This window comes from Mugil cephalus, chromosome 10 (assembly GCF_022458985.1).
Source record: "Mugil cephalus isolate CIBA_MC_2020 chromosome 10, CIBA_Mcephalus_1.1, whole genome shotgun sequence".
Lineage (NCBI taxonomy): Eukaryota > Metazoa > Chordata > Actinopteri > Mugiliformes > Mugilidae > Mugil > Mugil cephalus.
This window is the reverse complement of record NC_061779.1, coordinates 19,637,185-19,654,427: the sequence shown is the minus strand read 5'-3', so window position 1 is coordinate 19,654,427 and position 17,243 is coordinate 19,637,185. Positions and strand designations below refer to the sequence as shown.

At 40.7% G+C, this 17,243-nt stretch overlaps 1 protein-coding gene across 2 annotated transcripts; it reads left to right on the top strand.

Moving 5' to 3' along the window:
* Positions 1 to 483: 483 nt before the first annotated feature.
* Positions 484 to 17,192, top strand: parvb (parvin, beta). Of its 2 annotated transcripts, none has more exons than XM_047595610.1 (13): positions 484 to 753; positions 8,283 to 8,372; positions 8,826 to 8,896; positions 8,983 to 9,085; positions 10,674 to 10,814; positions 11,189 to 11,304; positions 11,736 to 11,794; positions 11,882 to 11,901; positions 12,766 to 12,827; positions 12,916 to 12,984; positions 13,236 to 13,337; positions 13,422 to 13,494; positions 14,890 to 17,192. In XM_047595610.1, exons 1-13 carry the CDS (start codon positions 639 to 641, stop codon positions 14,964 to 14,966), a joined length of 1,098 nt encoding a protein of 365 aa, XP_047451566.1. In that variant the 5' UTR covers positions 484 to 638; the 3' UTR covers positions 14,967 to 17,192. The 2 variants fall into 2 exon arrangements, with proteins under 2 accessions (XP_047451566.1, XP_047451567.1); XM_047595611.1 differs by lacking the exon at positions 484 to 753 and adding an exon at positions 2,903 to 2,966.
* Positions 17,193 to 17,243: the final 51 nt, after the last annotated feature.

The window sequence follows — 17,243 nt, the reverse complement described above, 5'->3', positions numbered from 1 at the left end:
TGTAATCAAGAGAGATATTTTGTGCGCTTTAGTAATATTTGTATGACTTTATTTATATGGCATCTTTAAATACAGAATTTACAAAGTGCTTTGACAGATCAGGCAAAGATAATAATACGAATAATAATCCTTTGATAGTTTGTATTTTTCATGTTTTCCTCTTGTAAGTGGATAAACTGTGTTAAACCTGACCTGATAAGAACCTTAGTATTATTCACAATGAGGAATTGCATTTAATGTGTATTTTATGGCAAACCACGTGTCTCATCATTTTATTAAATTAGTCATATTTAACAATAAATACCTCAATTAAAGCACCGATGCCTCATAGCAAGAAGTTACATGCTGGTGTATGTTAATGAGATTTACAGCCATGAAACGAAGCCCCTCTGTTCCTCCTCGTGCCAGGGGGCGGCGCTGTGGGCGCAGCAGCTGCGGTCTCTACACACACGTGAGTCACTCTGTTGATGCCCAAACAAACGCCGCTGCTTCTTGACGCCTGTTGTCTTGAAGCCTGCCAACTGTGAGGTTGTGGTTTCGCTGTGATTGGATCGTCCTCCGGTGCCTGAATGCATCACAGGGAGGAGTGAACAGAGAGAGACAGAGAGACAGAAAGGGGTGGGGGGGCACAGTGAGACATGTCCGGCACGGCTGCCACATCTGCGACCATGCAGTCTGCGAAAATGAAGAAGGACGAGTCCTTTCTCGGGAAATTAGGAGGCACCCTGGTCCGGAAGAAAAAGGCCAAAGAAGGTGAGTGATATTTTTTGTTCTTTCTTCTACTTGGTGAAAGGCCTCTTGTTTGTTCCTCTGCTGTGTTTCTGTCCATGGTGCTGCAATCACATGATGCCCCGTTAAAATATTCTCCTCCGGCTGCTGATTCCTAAGACTCTACACATGATTATAAGGTCCACACAGATGTTTTTACTGTTTTCACCAGTTGTCCCCTTATCACATGTTTTAACTCACTGCTGTAATCAGGGCCAGTGTTATATCAGTTCACCACAGTGTCAGAAATGATCCGATTTAAGCTTTTATTATTTGATTATACTTTCACTATCCACAAGAAACGCGTCTGGTCACACAAAAGGTGAAACAAAGCCTCTGAGCGCCACGGGAGGCGTTTAACATGATGTAAGTAAACATAAATAGACCACAGTCAAACTCACACTCACTGACCTGTGGCAGGAATGCAAGCTTAGAAAGATAAAGGTGTGAAGAGAGACGCTGTCTCTTGTTTTGGACACACAGAACAATCTCCAACTTTTTTATTTCCTATAGTTTTCACAATTGTGAACTACCTCTTTCTAGTGTAGTCCTCCTCAGGACGGTCGCTGCCTGGTCAAAGGGACAGCTGCAAGGTTTAGCGCCTCGGTGTGTGACCTAGCGTGTGCGCTCTCAGCCATGTGTTTGTAATCTCAGGCAGGCAGGCAGGCAGGCAGGCACGTTTTAATTGTTTAAGAGCCACAGCGAATTCCAAACTTCAGCTTCCACAGCCTTTAAAATGCATTTGAGACGCTTGAAATCCTCTCAAACTGCAGCCAGAATGTTTTAGAAGCAGGGTTTTACGCACACACACACACACTTAAGATACCAGGTTGAGTTTTGTGTGAAGCATAAAACTGAACTATTTTGATAATTTGATGCTCCAAAACATCTGTTTCCACCAAATCTGGATCTGTTGATCTACTGCGGCTTTTGGAACTGTGTGCCATCTGACAACTTGTCAGACAAAAGAGAGCAGTTTGGGGCAGTTGCCGGGCAGCTGTGATTTTTACATACGTTTCCTTAGAGATAATGGGTCTTTTAGATTATTTTGTTAAGTTAATATCAGTTATCTAACACGAACAGCGAAGGAGAGCGTGTGAACGGGTTAAATATTGTAGATGTTAGACGATGGGTGGAGTCCTGTGTGTTGAGGGAATTAGAATAATTATTTTCCTGCTTGAACGTGAGCGTAAACCTTCACCATAACCTGCTCCAGTGACTTTGATCTAACACACATTTCTTACATTTTCTTATACAGGAATATTGCTTTCTGGGTTCCAGGCATCTTTTGAGTTCAGTTCTGACAATGTAAACATTTCAGGAGCCTGAAGACGTTTTGACTTTACTGTACGAATAAGGAAATTGAATGTGATATATGTGATTAAGTGAATGTGATTTTTATAACATAAAAATGCGTCTCTTCCCTTTATTTATAAACCTAACGTAGACACCAAAACCCTCTGTGGTCCCCTCAAGTTACATTTGCCGTCATAAATCAGATATGTATGTGATCTGGAGTCTGCAGCGTGGACAGACGGGAATCCCACTATCCCACAGAGCCGGCGTGTCTCGCACTGCTGGCGAGAGGCGCAGTGCCCCTGTGTGGTCAAAGGGGGATTAACGCCGGGCTGAGAGAGTAAGAGTGATGTTAGGATCACCCCGACGGAAGCAAGTGTAGTTAACTTGGGGCACAGCGTGTGGTTTGCGGCTTCTTTTACTGTTGGGTGTGGTGCCTCACATCCTTTGAAGGGAACACCCAGCGGAGACGAGTCGCAGCTGGAAAAGTTGCCTCAGCTCTGCTGAATAATCACCGTTAACGATAAGCGCTTGCAGTTCCTTAAACGGGCTCTCCTTAAACTCCTTGCTGAATGGAAAACGCAACATGTTGCTCGAGGCTAATGGATAAGACACACACACACACGCGCGCACACACACGCACACACTCAGTCCAGATTCCTACAGTTGTGGATGTGGTCGTGCAGATGTGTGCGTGTGTGTCTCCTTCTGCATGTCCAGATAAACTGAAAGGAAGCCTGCGCTACTCTGACAAGACTGTTCAGCAACAGACAGCGCCGTAATAATGATAGGAATGAGAGGATAAGTACATTGTCACATCCTGGTTAGTTTAACAGGGCGTTAATACCAAAAATACAAGAGTAGCTGATACACAGGGTGCTGTGAGATGGATGCTGGTAACAGTAAGTTACAACTTATTTTACTAACCAAGGTGTATTCTTTTCTTTACTCATTTTACACGCCGAACCTTTTGCACGGACATCACTGTATTATGCATATGTTCAACAAAAAGTACAACTTAAACCAACATTGTAAACACAGTATGCATTTTAACACCGACACTGGCTCCATAGTTTGCTCTATATGTCAGTGATTTAAATATATACATTGTTTAGTCTAACAGATTGACTTTTCAGACCAAAAACATGATCAGTGTTCGCTTATTAATATGAGCTTTAGCAATACGTCAGTTTGCAGTTGCAGTTTTCAAAGATCTTATAGGCTCTATGCTGGATTGTGGATACATTTTTTGTTTCCATCAGAGAGCACAAAAAAATGTGATTCTCTACTTTAAGTGTCCTACTTTGTATTTATTTGATCATAGTTTATTTAGCTGTGTACAGTGGTGTGAATAAAGGGTTTTGGCCCTTCTTGATTTCTTTTTTTTTTTTTTCATGTTTGTCACACATAAATGTTTCAGATCATCAAAAAAATTAAATATAAGACACGGATGACACAGGTAAACACAAAATGCAGTTTTTAAGTGAAGATTTTTTATTATTAAGGGGGGAAATAATTCAAACTTACATGGCCCTGTGTGAAAAAGTGTTTACCCTTCTTGTTAAAACATAACTTAAGTGTGGTTTGTCAAACCTGAGTTTAATTTCTGACTGGACTAAAATAGCCTGTATGGCAGAGTTCAAGACCAAAACCACCACTGGGCAAAAATAACACAAAGGCTGATCTTAGTTGAGCCAGAAAACATCTTGATGATCCCCACAACTTTGGAGGAAATACTCTTTGGACTGATGAGACAAAACTTTTGGAACTTTTTGGAAGGTGTGTGTCACATTACATCTGGAATAAAAGTAGCACTATATTCCAGAGAAAGAACATCATAACAACAATAAAATGTGATGGTGGTAGTGTGATGGTCTGGGGCTGTTTTGCTGCTTCAGGACCTGGAAGACTTGACCTGTGATAAATGGAACCATGAATTCTGTTGTCTACCAAAAAAAAAAAACTGAAGCAGGATGTCCGGCCATCTGTTGGTGACCTCAAGCTGAAGAGAAGTTGGGTTCTGTAGCAGGACAATGATCCAAAACTCACCAGCAAGTCCACGTCTGAATGGATGAAGAGAACCAAAATGAAGACTATGGAGCGGCCTAGTCAAAGTCCTGATCTGAATCCTACTGATATGCTGTGGCGTGACCTTAAAAACGTGGTTCATGCTGGAAAACTCTCCAATGTGGCTGAATTACAAACATTCTGCAAAGTTGAGTGGGCCAAAAGGTCCTCGACAGCTCTGGAAAAGACTCATTGCAAGTTATGACAAGCACTTGATTGCACTTTTTCACACAGGGTCATGCAGGGTTGGATTTTGTTTTTTCCTTAATAATAAAAACTTTCAGTTAAAAACTGCATTTTGTGTTTACTTGTTATCTTTGACTAATATTTAAATGAGTTTGATGAGCGAAAAACCACACCACTGTGTGTAAAAGTGATATTGGCACTTGGATCTTTATTCTTGACCGTCACGTCTCAGTATCAGCATCAAATTAGTCTCGGGTTCATTTTATTTACACTTTGAGCCTTGGTTCAGATGTGAAAACACACACACTAAAAGCCCTTTAACACGAGAGAAAACTAGTAGAAGAGCAGTAGAGTATGATGTAAATATTAGATGTGGGCACTCGCATACTTTCAGTCGTCGTCGTCGTCATGGATAACTGGTGGGGAACATGACGCCGTCATCTCCTTTCTGCTCTTACTCACTGGGGCCTGGGTTGGTGTAAATAACCACAGCTATATTTAAGGTCCAGCCTGTCTCCTCCATACTGCAGCATTATTTATATCTCTCCCCTGTGCGTGTGTGTGTTAACTGCCTCCCCCCCCTTGGGAGCTGTGTAACCATACGAGACGGGGCCGATCTGAACCTGCTTTACGCCGGTCGTTGTTTTTGATGCGTGCCGATTGACACTTTTTTTCCCACTTTAAAGCAAAGTAAATCAGATCATAATACGTTCCGGTCGCCTTCACTAGCCTCTCCGTTATTTTACACAATTGCTCGCAATATGACGGAGCTGCTCGTTCCATGAACCCGTGCAGGGAGGCGACATGAGATAAACGGCCTTGACTGCAAGCTTTGTTCGCAGTGAATCAGTGTAATTACGTTGAAAGAAGCACCGATTGATTTTGTGCTGAGACAAAACATATTAAATGCTTCGTTAGCGTGCTCATAGACAGAGAGGAGTTATTCACTGAAACAAGTCTCTGTCGTGTTGCTGGAAAATTACTAGACTCAGATCAGGTGCGATTGTTGAGACACAAATAGGGCCCTGTTTTGCGTATGGAAATCGTGTTGTTTTGTGGTTCGAAACACCACGCTGCATTTATAATAGCAGCACTGTAAATAATTGTGTATCTAATTATGACATTGCCTGTCACTTGTCAGTAAATCTGTCCTGTATCCTCTGATTAACAGTACAGTGGGGTGTAGGGGGGATTCGACCCGTTCGTATACTTCTTGCCCCATGCGCATGCACACACAGACACACAAACACACACACATACACCCTCACCCTCTCCAGTAACTGGACTGCGGAGGTGGGGTGGAGGGTTGTGACAGAAATAAACACGTGATGACGCCCTTGCCACCGCTCGGCTGCAACGACTACCGATCCCATACACACACACAGACACACACACACGCATACACACACATACACTCAATGCACACAACCCTTCTGCATCTCCTACCTTCGAATCGTAGCCGTTGGGGAGAATCCGGTGGTTCACCGTGGGGACATGGCAGGACTCCTGTGTGGGACTAAGAGGAAGAAACAAGGTAATCAGATTTTTAATGTTGGCCTTTGAGGAACTTGGAAGTGGAAATGGGGAAGCAGGACCTGTTACCTTAGTGCAGTGTCAGTAATGGGTTCTGTTGGTCTGTTCATGTGAGGTGAAGAAGGCGCGTTTTTATTTCCGCACATAGATGCGTTGTGGTGAAAGCAGTGTTTTATAATTAGGCCACTTTTAAGCACAGATTTGGTTGGGCTGTGTGAACTGCCGGGGCTTGTGTCCGGCGCGGTCCAAATCAGCAGCAATGCAGTCAGACGGACTCAAAGGGAGGAAGCAGCACAATTATAATGAAATGCAGCGCGCCTGCACTGTAATTACCGAGCAAACTGCTGATGTGTAGTGAGATTCGAGCCAGTTTTCAGCTCTTCTGAGAGGACTGGATCAGATAGTGAACCTGCAGGGTCCCCACCGTCCTGGCCTGAATCTGTTTATCCCCTCTTCACTCATGCTTTGAAGCTGTGATTTTCTTCAGAATGTAGCATAAACTGTGCCGGACTTTCTTTTTTTCTTTTTTTTTTGTCGGTTAGAAAAAAGAAATTTGTCACCCTTTTAATGTGAAATGCCCTTTTTTCACATTAAAAGCACTCCCCGTTTTTACCCCCCTGCCTCTTCTTCACTGTCGTTATAAATAACAAGTAAGTGAATGCAGTTACCAATTTGGGACCATTGATTGTGGGCGAGCCTTGGTAGGTCATTCAAACTGAAACGCAGGAAGATAAAAGCTTCTTGGCCATTAGCGCTAGATGGCCTTTGAGTCCCTGGAGTGCCCGTCCAGTTAGAAGGGAAAGCATCTTCGCTCGAAATTGATTTTTGACTTCAAAGCTGGACTCCGTTTGCGTTCACTAAAAAAAAAAGAAAAAAGAAAAAGACGTGCGTGTAACAATGTAATCTTTAACGGAAAAGAGCTTCACATGGTGCGCAGAAAAGAGAGGAAGCGACAGACGGCTGCCCCTTCATATCAAAATCAAAACATTTGATAACGGTTTCCACCAGTGTCACCCATGCATATGTTTATTATTTGTTATATACAAGTGAAGTCGACTATTGTATTTACTATTGTAAATCTGTCTGTTAACTGACAGTTGGGGGCCACCGAGGTCACGGTTGAAACAGTTAACAATGATTATAATAATTATAAGAATCAAGTGTCTACGGATGAACGCTAAGATTAGCTTGTTTTTTAAACTTTTGCCTTTAGTTACAGTTTAACATCAGTCTAAACATTAGCTCAGAGTTATATACCAAAATAATATGTTAAATCTTATCTTATTTGGTTAGTTAACTTTGATGCTTAATTACGTACAAATACATGTATTTGAATTAATTAATTAATTAATTGCACTTTTCATTAAACCTGTTTTAAGTATATCTTAAAGGAAATTTGAAGAACATGAACGAACATGTTTGCAGTAAATGCAATCTGTGTCACAAACTATGGGTCCAGCCTCATAGTTACTGAATGAATGTATATATATATATATATATATATATATATATATATATATATATATATATATATATCACATATATCACATATCTAAGTAAGTTGTTAAAGGAATTTGAACTGTAACTGCCCTAGTTTTAGAGTTTCTTATTTAATTGTGCTGTTTTGTTAGTCTCTGGTATTTTATTTAGTCTTTTGTCCTTAATATTAGCTTTTATAACAATCTTTGTTTGCTTCAACAATGTGGGAGTTTTACATGTTTGGATACAATCTAATAATATTCACATTGATATATGTCCTGATTGAATTTTGAGTTTTATTAGTTCAGGTATATAAACATTAGTATTTTTTGCTCAGATTAAATTTGGGATTATTTAATGTGAGGTTAGATACATATATGGTGAGATACTGTGTCCCTTGTGGTCATGTTGCTGGTGTCTTTGGTCCTGGTACCACATTGTGCAGGTCTGCGTTTGAGCTTTAATGATAACGCATAGCTGTCCTCATCTTACGACAGTACATTAAACAGGCAACATAATGACATGATTATAATGCAGGTCTCTTTACACACTGGCGAAAAAGTCTGTCTTGCACCATGTAAAGAAAAGCTTGTGTTTCCAGTCAGGATTGCGCTCAAATACAGGGTAAGAGTAAATGTTCTTCCCACAACTCTTGGCCAGTAAAACAGAAGCCGTAACCTTTGTAAATGCCACTATCATCACTATTACATTACATAGAGTGTTCAAGTGTTGATTAAATGACCGATGAAGCATCTGCAGAGGAGGAGGACGAGGAGGAGGAGGGGTTTTGTGGTGAATGTGTACTATTATAGTTACCATTGACGCTGACAGGTTAATCCCAGGAGTATCTCACTGTTTGTCTCACTCTCTGTCTGTATGCAAACACGATATCCTTCCAGTTCTGTGACACTTTTGTATTTCAGAGTATTTTTTTGTGTGTCGTTTCTCACCAGTGAGTGATCTCCATGAGGAGGGGAGGAATGCCATCAATGCTCCCATGCTTTCCTCAGGGACAGACATCCACCCAGAGGACACGCTGCTGGGTATGCACATAAAAACATACTGTATCACTTGTATTTTAGATTTCCCACCTAAGCACGTCAAATAAACATGTTCATCAGTGATTGGAGGTCGCAGAAGTTTACTGCGGTTCCTGTTAGAGACACTTTTTAGTAAAGTGTCTGTGGTTACCGGGGTCACAGAGAATAATATGAATCTGTTGACACATGTTGACTAATGGGGACTTTGACAGGGGAGCAGGAGGAAATGAAAGTGGGTGGAGTTGTCTTTAGTAACTGTGTGACTCACTGATGACATGAGTTAATGTGAGTGCTGTCAGTGTGTGTGTGTGTGTGTGTGTGTGTGTGTGTGTGTGTGTGTGTGTGTGTGTGTGTGTGTGTGTGTGTGTGTGTGTGTGTGTGTGTGTGTGTGTGTGTGTGTGTGCATGTGCATGTGCATGTGCATGCTCTTAATCTATTTCACACTGTCTTCCACAGAGGAAAATGCCGAGAGGATCATGTTGGACCCAACATCGAGAGAAAACCTTAAATTTAAAGATCTTCTGAAGGTAGACCGGGGTTTGCTTTTGTGCACAAGCACCGTGGTATCAACAAAAAGTGCAAAGGAAACTGTTTGTCGTGTTCTGACGTCCAGGTCCTGATTGACTGGATCAACAGTGAGCTGGAAGAGGACAGGATCATCGTCAAAGACCTGGAGGAGGACTGCTATGACGGACAAGTGCTTCAGAAGTTATTTGGTGAGAAACACAAGATAAGAATCAAGGGCGTCTGCCATCAAACTCACAACCACAACACATTTACATCGGAACAACCAAACCTTGAAAGGTGCCAGCCCACAGACATATGAGACATTTACAACAGTTGCAGTTGAGGGTTTAACCCTTGTTCATTAAACACAACTTGATTTGAATATTTGTCCTGTATTATTATGTTGACAGAAGGAACTGTAGAATAGAATAGAATAGAATAGAATAGAATAGAATAGAATAGAATAGAAAAAACTTTTAAATTAGCATTGAACACAATTTAATAATGACTACAGGTTAATTAACACAGGTCTTTCATTTTGAAACAAACTATTTTTTAGAAAATACTTTATTAGCAACACTTTTTGTTTGTGCCTTGATATTCTCTGTTGGGCTGTAGGTTTCCCCCTTGTGACTGTTGTTTGTTACTGCAATTGTAACACTTTTAGTGGGATATACACTCGCTTGCCGTTTCTTAAGCTACACTGGTGAAAATAAATGCAAACAGTCCTGCGCTACATCCTCCTTCACGGCCGTTTTAATGCTGAGTTCACGTTGAAACACCGTTAAGAAACGTGGCAGTTTGTGGTGCAGTTAAACCGGACTGAATCAAATGCTCAAGTGTTTCCATTTATTGTCCTAAACCACTGACAAAAACGGGGCGCAAACACAACATGACTCAACAGGCCAGCAAACCACAGCCTCCAAAATAAAACCACAGTTGAACGAACAACTCTCTCAGTTATTTTGAACCAATAATAGAATTCATGGACTTCACAAAGCTACAATTTAAAGGAGTGTTTCTATTAAAATGCATTCATTTTCACTAGTGTGCCTGACCGTCAAAGTTGTGTAGTTTTAACCAACTAGAGTCACACATGTGTCTGACTGCTTGTTTACCCAAAACTACATCTTGTGTGTATGAATTCATCTGACAAACATGTGGAAGGACAAAACACCAAGAATGTGCAAATAACTGACAAAATGCAGTTGAGGGGAAATACACTTTTTTATTATATGTCAAGTGTTAAATCGCACAGCAGGACACATTCTTGTGATAAAAGTCATGCGTGATTTTGTGCTTAGGCCTTTTTTAGTTCTCAGCTCCTTTATCTCCGAGGCACCTTATGTAATCTTTGTCTTTTATTGCATCAGTGCTTGTGCTGCTGGATACTTTCCTCATCCTCTTCTTCTGCTTTTTCATGTTATTGTATTTCATATTTTATGATATTTGAACCCACGCACTTGAGCTAAGCCTCCTAAATCCTCTTCCTTATTTAGTGCTTGGAGCAGAAAAGTCTTCCTTTATAAGTCATCACTGAGTTTTTCAAGATGTTTCCCAAAGGGACCAGAATCCACACAGACATGAAGGAACATTTTCATTTAAAGCACTTTTTATATTTTATGTAAATTGTGGTGTTTTTTGTTGTTTTTTTTTTGCCCCAGAAAGCCTAATTTGGATTTCTTCCCTTTTTAAAATATTTGTGTTATACTTCAACGCGTCTGACGCGTCTAGAGGAGACGATGTGCATTCGACTTGACATGACTCTGCCCCTTCTTCCTGCCCTGTTGGCAACAGAAAAGCTGTCGGGCAGGAAGCTGAACGTGGCGGAGGTCACCCAGTCGGAGATCGGCCAGAAGCAGAAGCTTCAGACGGTTCTAGAAGCTGTCAACAATATGCTGAGGCCTCATGGCTGGACCATCGAGTGGAGCGTGGACTGTGAGTTCACAGCGACTTTTACAATGATTCCACTCTACACCAACTTTGAATGGATTTTTCCTCCTCATCATTTGGATTATTATGATTTAATATGAATGGATGCCATAAGAGATTATTAAGGATAAAAAAAATGTATTTAACTTAGACTGACCAGCCCATTTCTCATCAGAATTTGAGTCTGGTAATACTCCATTTGGATTTCATTATGCGTATGTCAACCAACACAGAGAAAAATACCCCTGCCTGCAGTCCTACAACCAATCAGATCTATTTTGTTTTAAACAAATTCAACTCCAGCTAATGAGTTAAGTTGGATTGTACTGTATTAATTGTTGAACTGAACTGCTGAAATATCCTGTGATTAACTTTTCCAGCTATCCATTCAAAGAACCTGGTGGCCATTGTCTACCTGCTGGTGGCTCTCGCGATGCACTTCCAGGCCCCCATCAGGCTGCCTGAGTACGTCTCTGTACAGGTGGTGGTGGTCAAGGTAAAGCGTCCCATCAATACGTTGAATAATGATGTCAGGATGGATTTATTCACCAGGAAACCCTCGCTGTGATTGATCATGTCTGTTCCTAGCTAGGCAGTGACAGAAGTGAATTACGGAAAACAACACAAATATTCCTTGAAATTCGAATCAGAGATGAGTTTATAAAATTACAAATGATCTTAATCAGTCAACAACAAAACTCTCTAAAAACATCAAAAATAACCGGGTCTGAAACTGTGGATGTAATTTGGCTTGCATGACAATGGTGATAGTTTCTTCCGGTGTCATTTTTTGCTTCAGTGCTTCGGTCATTTTTCAGATTTTTTCATCTCCTTTCACCTTCACATGTAATTTTCATTATGTGCATGAACAGTTCCAGTTACTCTCTCATGTCGAAACAAATTTGCTTTGATTTTAAATGTGTGCAGAAGCGAGAGGGCATCCTGCAGACCACTGTAGTGACCAAGGAGCTGACCACCACCACAGAGTAAGGACTGCTACAGGGTCCTTAGTGTTAATAATGTTTAATGGACAAAAATCATAATTATGTTTTTCCTTTTTTTCTTTCTTTCAGAATGATGATGGGAAGATTTGGTGAGTCCCAGCTGCACACCTGTTTCGTGATTGATTCATCTTTTAGATTTGATTGTTTCTGCTGAAAATGTTGCACCGCAGGTTGTGCAATGAATATACAGTTGGAGTTAGCTTAACAGAGCACAGCATCGTTATTAATGCAATAAGTAGTTACTGAGCTTCCGCTTTTCTTTTTTCTTTAACCTCTGACAGAATTTGAGGGAGTAAAAGAGCATATATGTCGCCTCACTAACAAAGCAAACATGAGCAATATGACAGTTGCAGTGTATTTCACAAGCTAGTGAACAACTTACTGGGAAGACTTGACTCATTAACGTCTACTCAGTTGTGATTTGTAGCCGGCTAGATGCGCTTCAGAAGTCGGAGCGCTCTCTGCTGGACAAACTATACAATGCATCTCTTTTTCAGGGGTGGCACAGACAGAACTCAAACCCAGAACCGTCCTAAGACATGCTCGTTAGGTTCATCGGCGATTCTAAATTGGTGTGATTGTGAACGGTTGTCTGTCCGTCTGTCTGTCTGTCTGTCTGTCTGTCTGTCTGTCTGTGTTAGCCCTGAGGAGACCTGTGATCCAAATGATAGCTGAGATAGACTCCAGCCCCCTCCAGAGGACCAGCACTTACAGAAAACAAATCTCTTTTTACAATATGTGCTCTAAAAAAAATTTATAGCACCACATATTGGGCAACACCGATATACAGTATATCAGTAATAGGTCAGCATCGGTCACTGTATTGCCTGGGCTCCACTGACCCAGTTATCTGTATAAGTTATATGTATTATTCACAGAAAAGATATCTCATCTTTATGACATATTTTATCCAACTCTTTCATAACCCTTGGATTCCCTCCCCTTTACCCCAGAGAGGGACGCATTCGACACTTTGATGGATCATGCACCCGACAAACTCAACGTGGTAAAAACGGTAAAACCTATTCGTCTTTATTCTCAGCACGGTACATGGAATTCAGTGTTTTGAAAATAATTAATAAGCTTTTTGCTTCTCCTACCAGTCACTCATAACATTTGTGAACAAACACTTGAACAAGTTGAACCTGGAGGTTACTGAGCTGGAATCACAGGTAAGAGATAGAAGCATTTAATCTCTGGACTCGCAGCACGATCCGTTCATTTATTAATGTTATGTTATGTAACAGGGTTCCATCTTATCGGTGCTCCCTCTGTCTGCATCTGCAGCTCTGATTTAAATTTTTAAATAATCCAATCTGACCTACTTGTGGAGTTGGAGTCTGCATGCAGTCTGCAGAGCTACGTGTTTGTGCATACACAGGTATGCATGCAGACGGTGTGATATATGTGTGGATCTGGCCAGTTTGCAGACGGAGTGTACCTGGTTTTACTGATGGGGCTGCTTGAAGACTACTTTGTCCCTTTGTACAACTTCTTCCTCACCCCAGAGAGCTTTGAGCAGAAGGTATTTCACCTTACAACACTGAGAAGTTAGATATTTCTATAAAAAGCAAAGTGGATATTGAATGTCAGTTTTGTTCTCCCTCAGGTCCACAATGTAGCATTTGCATTTGAGCTGATGCAGGACGGAGGCCTGAAGAAACCCAAAGCCAGACCTGAAGGTATCTTACTATTGTTTCACGTGTGTGAATGGACCACTTTAAAAGGGATTTGTATTGTTGATCTCCTGCAGCTACAGTCATATTAAGGGTTGTCCAGTAGGTGGGGACCTTGTCTTAAGCTGTAATGGATGCTGCTTAATTTAGCTTTCATTTTGCCTTTGCTGCGCAGCCTGAATGTTTTTCAGAGAGATTTTATTTAAAGTGTCAAATATTAGTCTGACTTCACCTAGTTGATGCTATCACTGATTACGACGTTTTAGATTAATATGCGCACATATAAGCACACAGTAGCTTCGTGATCTAAACAGTTGATTGATCACCTGATTATAAAACACAACGGAGTAAACACCAAAATCAGACAGCGGCCTACCACCTAAATCACAGACCACGTATGGATTCATTCTGAAGGCTACAAATCGATGCACAGCCTCTATGCGCTTGATTCACCATAAACAAGATGGAAAATCCAGAGAACCACTGATGTTGAAAAAGCACTTCATTAGATTAACCATTACTGAAATGGCCATGAATACCTGTTAAAACATCTGAGGTCGCTGTGACCGTGTGCACTGTGCAGTATATCCCTCTCTTATATAAACACGGCACATCCAATACTTTATCCTTTTATGCTCACCATTCACACTTAGTTCCTCTTTCCCACGTCACATGCATGTCACAAAAATGTCACATGCTCTCCATCTAGTCATACTTACTTTAAAAACCTTGAACTAGTACATGCTACAGTAGATTTTCAGGTTGTGAAAATGCAAATGACTTTTTCCTCAGTGCTTCAATCATTTTCCCGACTAAGCCAAAAAGGAAACACTTCCAGCCAAAAAACACTACTTGCAATCACTACTCACAGTAATTGCGGTAATTGACATCATAGCTCTGATGTGCTCAGGTTTGTGCAAATCTGCGCGTTCATTGCAAGCAATCGTGTGGACTCGAAATTTTGAGGTGTTAAAGGCAGACTGGTTAAACTGGTGCTGTCCTAGCAAGTCCTAGCAGTGATGATAAATTCCAACAAGGAAACAAGTCCTTATGTGGAACACCACACTATCCACCAAGAGAACAGAGAGTACTCCCGGTAAGAAGTAATACATCATATGATAATCATTTCCAAAATCCCTGGGAGCTATTTTAAGACCTATTTCCTTTCGAAAATTACAAATAACCTTATGAAAAGCAGACCAACAGCAATCATCTGTGGAGGAGGCTCCTCTGCATTGTAAATATGATTTTATGGCATCTGAGCCCATTTATTTAGTTTTCTAAGGAAGCAATTTTCCTCATTTAATATTGATTTTGGAAGAAAGGTCTACATCTTCCTCCTGGAAGCAGTTGAAGCACGGCAAACGCTAATGATGTGTGTCTCAAATTTGTTTGTTTCAGATGTTGTCAACCTGAACCTCAAGTCCACCCTCAGAGTCCTCTACAACCTGTTCACCAACTACAAAAACTCTGAGTGAACTGTTTAACCCCTGACATTGCTCTGAACACTGCCCTGTGCCTATGCTCGTATCATGCATTGCAGTCTGGACACTGGAGGAAAGACCAATTGGGACTGAAAGTCATTATTATGTGAGTTTTAAAAAGACCCAGGAGGTTATCCTGAAGAAGGCTCTGGATGTTAGTATTTAATCTTCCCCAAATGTCAGTTGTTCCTTCCTCAAATTGTAACTGTAACACAGGATGTCGTGCAATCTTTAGGCCTGCATTTGCGTGCACGGCCGTCACAGGAAATTCAACAGAATATTCTAGACAGTAGGAAATGCTATATATATATATATATATATATATATATATATTGTGTGATACATATGCTTTGTATAGTTATTAAATTAATAGTTAGATATTTTGGGAAATACTTGCAACGAATTAGAGTCAATTGGAATGATTGATAACCACTGGATGGCTCAGCTTTCTGAATGAAATCATTTTAAGTAAAGTGATTCTATGTGGGATGTTTGGGAATAACACATAATTAGATAATTGTTCAAGTTGTACGGCCTGATAGTTGTACAAAGGCAGATTATTTTACCAAAAAGTATTGCAGAGAGAACCTATATGACACATAAAAATGTAGAAAAGAGTCATACGTGGCGCCTTTGTGTAATCATTATTGAATGTGAATGATAATGCATAAATTATCCTCTGCCTTATGTAAAGCACTTGCTCTATAAATAAAGATAATTATTTATAGAAGCAGCATAAATGCATAATGTATAGCCTACTTTATTGCACATATAAATGCAATGTGTGCTTTAAGGGCTATGTTAATGTCATGGGTTACACTGGAGTTGAGAGAGATGGCAGTTGACGCTACTCAGATAAGCTAGTTAGCATTAGCAGGTGTTTAGTGGGGGTTTTCCTTTGCTTCGTTAAAATTGTTGTGCTGCCTGATATAGTGGAATACATTCTGAAGTACAAGGTTGTAATTTTAAAGTCATTATTCCATTTAGGAAGAATGGTAAGAGAAAAAGTCATTACATAACGTTAGTTTGGTGTGACTGTCCCACCAGATGGGTCTCCTTTTTTAGTCGTCTAGGTAACGTTAGCTGCTCCAGTTTGGTTTTAGCAGTGCTCCTTGAACACTTGTTTATTTTTCATTTAAATTTCAGTGAATCACATTCAGGTCTTAACGCGATTTTACCTTCAACTGCAACTTGTCAGCTTGTGGACAGAACATGACAACATCATCGACAGGAAGTTGTGAGAACTTTGTCATGTAGCTAGCTTTAAACACTTTATGAGTTCACTTAATTTGACCCATCGTGCAAAGCTACGTTAACATGTTAACAGTTGTTCACATTCTTGCAAAAAGTGATGCAAGTCAACCAGGTAGCTTAGCTTAGCATAAAAACAGAAAATAAGCAAACAGTTCCGCTCATATCACTGCTACTAACACTTACCACCGTGTGTCACAATATTTGTCTAAACTGAGCTGGTTTCAGTTTTTGAAAGCAGCTCATAACAAGCGCTTGAGCCACACTACAAGGACTGTATCTTTTGCCACTCATAGCATTAACCATTAACACAGCATTAGCCTAGCCCTGTCCACAGGTGACATAATCTGTCCACCAGCTCCTCTAAAGCTCACTAATTAATACATTCTGTATTTAATCAGTGCAAAATCCAAAAAGTAAACATCTCTGCAACAAAACAAAAGCATGCATTTCCCAAAATGTCAAACTAAGAAACTTGAAAATGCGTGCCATTATATAATGTATGAAAGTGATTTGTATATTCTTGCTATATGCCATCTTCTACTGTACTTATGCCTTAACAGCTGAATGAAGTGTGAATGATTCTTATTTACTCTGAACGATGCACACCACATTTCAAGCCACGTTTAAAAGCCAATGTTGTTGCCTCTTGCCTTAAGTGCAGTGTGCTTTTGCCATCCCGGGGGAGTCCCCGTCAGAGTGTGTTCATATTGACCGGCCTTTTAACCGAGTCTCCACGGAGACCCGGACCCCTCGCTTCTCTCCGTCCCACCTGCAGCCGCGCTAAGATGTACAGTACACGGCTGCTCATGCATTTTAGAGCCGGGTTGAATTATTGAGGATGAGTCGATCTAAACTGAGTGAGGCACTGGATGGCTCACCCATGTGTGTGTGTGTGTGTGTGTGTGTGTTTTTTTTTCTTCTGTCTTTTCCATCGAACCTATCAAGAAATAAATGCCTGAAATCAAACAGAATTAGAATTTCATTTCATCCCTTACTTGTGTGATAGGTTAGATTTGC